This window comes from Sinocyclocheilus grahami, unplaced genomic scaffold, assembly GCF_001515645.1.
Source record: "Sinocyclocheilus grahami isolate Dianchi unplaced genomic scaffold, SAMN03320097.WGS_v1.1 scaffold1909.1, whole genome shotgun sequence".
Classification (NCBI taxonomy): Eukaryota; Metazoa; Chordata; class Actinopteri; order Cypriniformes; family Cyprinidae; genus Sinocyclocheilus; species Sinocyclocheilus grahami.
Window position 1 is genome coordinate 190539 of NW_015507088.1, and position 3241 is coordinate 193779.

Genomic DNA, 3241 nt, shown 5'->3' on the forward strand with positions numbered 1-3241 from the left:
AACTTTCTGCAACCATGCTGCAGTGCTCCATCAATAATCAGTTGAGAAGTCATGTCTTCTTTTGATTATTTTTTTTAATCACATCACATACAATATGCAAGATTAGGAGCATTATATTACATTGTATTAACAGAACAGATGTGTGATTCTTCTGTAATTTTTAAAATATGTTCCACGTGAATAGCAAATTGACCCTAAAAAGTTACTGAACAGTATACTAAATACTATTTTTAAATACATTTATTTCATGCATGGATTGTGCCCTCTAGCGGCTGCATGTGGAGCACGATTAGCATCTTAGCTATATGGTCCACTAATGACTAACACAACCTGTCCTGTACACAGTTTTCATGGTTTCTTAAAGTATCTGAATTTCTTTTTCCAAATTGGCTAAACACCCTCTGACTAAGCTTTTACAGCAGCCACCCCCAAAACTCTCGAGGAGTGGAAACATAATGCCTCTTGTCCAAAAACCTAAATTCTTAATTCTCTTCTACATCCTGCAGGTTTCTGAAAAGTCCTGCTGCAGAGGAAGCGTGTGATTATCTCACTAAAGTTCTGGGTAAAAGTCCATTATTACTGAAAGAACTGGATCTGAGTGGAGAGAAATTAGGAGATCTGGATGGAGAGAAACTCTCTGCTCTTTTGATGGACTCCCATTGCAAAGTGGAGAAAATCAAGTGAGTGAACATGATTTATACATGATAACTTCTCTGTATATTCATTATAAAGGACTGGCAGTCGTGTATGTGAGCATATTTGAAGACTGATGATCTGTTGAATATGTGCTGTATAATAAATAATTGTTTTTGTTCAGGCTGAATAATTGTGAGCTGACAGAGGAAAGCTGTTCAGTTCTAGCTACTGTTCTCTCCTCCAAAACCATCCTGAAAGAGATGAACCTGAACAACAGCCGTCTGCTGGACTCAGGAGTCAAAGAGATCTGTGAGGGACTGAAGAATCCTGTGTGTGAGCTGAACATACTCAAGTGAGCTCATTTCACCATCAGCTTGCACACACTAATATGAAATGCAGACTAATACTGTACATCTACTGTTACTCACGCATATATGCAAACCTTTTGCTTGCATTTATGAAACGATTGCACATACATATAAACTCTTCACTTACACATCTATTAAACATTTGCCATACACACACTTGTTACACAGTTTGTGGTATATTAAGATATCTTACAGCTAAGTAAAAAAATTGTGAAGAATGTCTTGCTCAAGTTGTGTTTGCATTGGAGGTTTGGGTTGATCAAGTAGTTCTTCCAATGTTTCATCATCGGACACAGGCTCGAACTGATATACTAAAATCAATGCAATGATTACTGTCAGTGTTTACAATCACCGAGGGAAGAAAGACTCCGTACCAGAGCAGATAGGGTAACGGGCATTTTGTTTCAGACATGCACTGTAAGCAGTATACCAATCACAACAGACCTGATCATCTGACCTATTAGAGCAGAGTAGGCTCATGGGAAGGAGGGGTTTAGAAAGAATAAATGTTCAGATGAATCATTTGAGACTTTTTGAGAAATTAGGTGATTTAAAATCTATATTATGAATAAATGATCATTGTATGTAAACCTAGTGTAGGAGACCTCTAAAACATAATAGGGGCAATTTAAAGGTGGGGTAAGTGATTTCTGGTAGCCAATGTTGATATTTCAAACCACCAAAACAAACACGCCCCTACCCCAAAAGGGTCTCACCCCTATTTTGATAGCTCCGCCCCACACATATGTAGGCAACCCAGGCAACGATTAGTTCTGTGAAACAAAGCAAAACCAATGTTACACCGTGTCTACACCGGACACGAGCGGCACTACAAAATACTATAGAACTCATAATCAGTGATGCTGTCTACACTGGATGCGGCACGGCGTGACACGACAAATCCCGACAGAAAACTGCTGCTGCGTTCCATTTATTACGTATTGACACAAATTTCAAATGATTTTCAATGGTCGCTTTATCGCGTCCAGTGTAGACAGACTTTAGCTGTTTAGCTGTTGCGGCGCAGCGCGACAACTGACGCGTCCAGTGTAGACACGGTTAATAGGTGTTTTCCAACAACCTACATAATTTCTGTCAGAAAATCTTTTAAAAAATTGTCCAAATAGACTTTCAAAGCTGCATTCCGGTAATTTAATACAAGCTTTTCATGAAAATATAGCCTTGAAATTAAGTTGCATGAGCTGAAGAGTAAACAGTTGTATGTATCTAGACAAGTATAATCTATCCCAAGACCCACCAAAATAATTTAAATGGAAATATGGGGGAAAATAAACATAATTTTCACAGTGTTTTATTGTACAATCGTGGCCAAAAGCATTGGCAGTGAGTGACATAAATGTTGTGTTTTGCAATATTTGCTGCTTAAGTTTTTGTGGTGTTCATTCATATTGTTTCTAGATTATGTCACTGCTAATACTTGTAGAAACAATGTGAATGAATACCAAAACAGCTTAAGCAGCAAATTTTGCAAAACACAAAATTTATGTTACTGCCAATACTTTTGGCCACGACTGTACATGAATCTTTGCTTTCAGTATTTGCTGTGACCCCCTTTTGCAGAAATAACTGCAGCTAACCCTTACCAAAAAAGAAGTATACATTTCTTAAGAAGTTTCTTTTAGTAAGTATACTTAAGTAAAGTTCAAGTATATTTTTAATTATACTTTATGTAGTAAGTATACAAATATCAGTGTACTAGTAGTATACTGGCAAGTGTACTATTCCAATACTCCTTGGGACTAAATTGGCCCACTTTCTAGTGTATAAAAGTATACTTTTAAGTATACTTTAAGGATAACAGTATTAAACTTTGAGTACACAACTAGTTTACCTCCATGTTTTTAGTTTGTACTGCAACTATACTAAAAGTGAACTTCTAGGTATACTGTGAGTTTACTAATTAAATACTTGTAGTAGCATTTTTAGTACACTTTGAAGTATAGTCTCGGTAAACTACTAGTTTAGTAGTTGTAAACAAAAACATTTTATTCTAGCTTCATGCATTCTTTTTTATAAACACAGGCATGTGAGTAACTTTCATAAATAAATAAAAAAAATTAAAATAAATAAATAACATTTTAAACAAAAAGCTGAAAAAGACTATGAATTGGATTTAGAATGATAATCAAAATGTAGATAAAATCGATCAACACCCCAAAGCTTGACAGTCATTATTACCTCTTCATTGGTCGACATTTTATTCCATAACGTTACAC

At 35.9% G+C, this 3241-nt stretch overlaps 1 protein-coding gene across 1 annotated transcript in view; it reads left to right on the top strand.

Annotated features, from left to right (window-relative positions):
* Nucleotides 1-3241, top strand: part of LOC107573273 (protein NLRC5-like) — a 139759-nt gene that overhangs the window by 46767 nt on the left and 89751 nt on the right. The window contains 2 exon segments of the mRNA XM_016259702.1: nt 507-680; nt 818-988. Coding sequence (XP_016115188.1) covers nt 507-680; nt 818-988 — 345 coding nt within the window.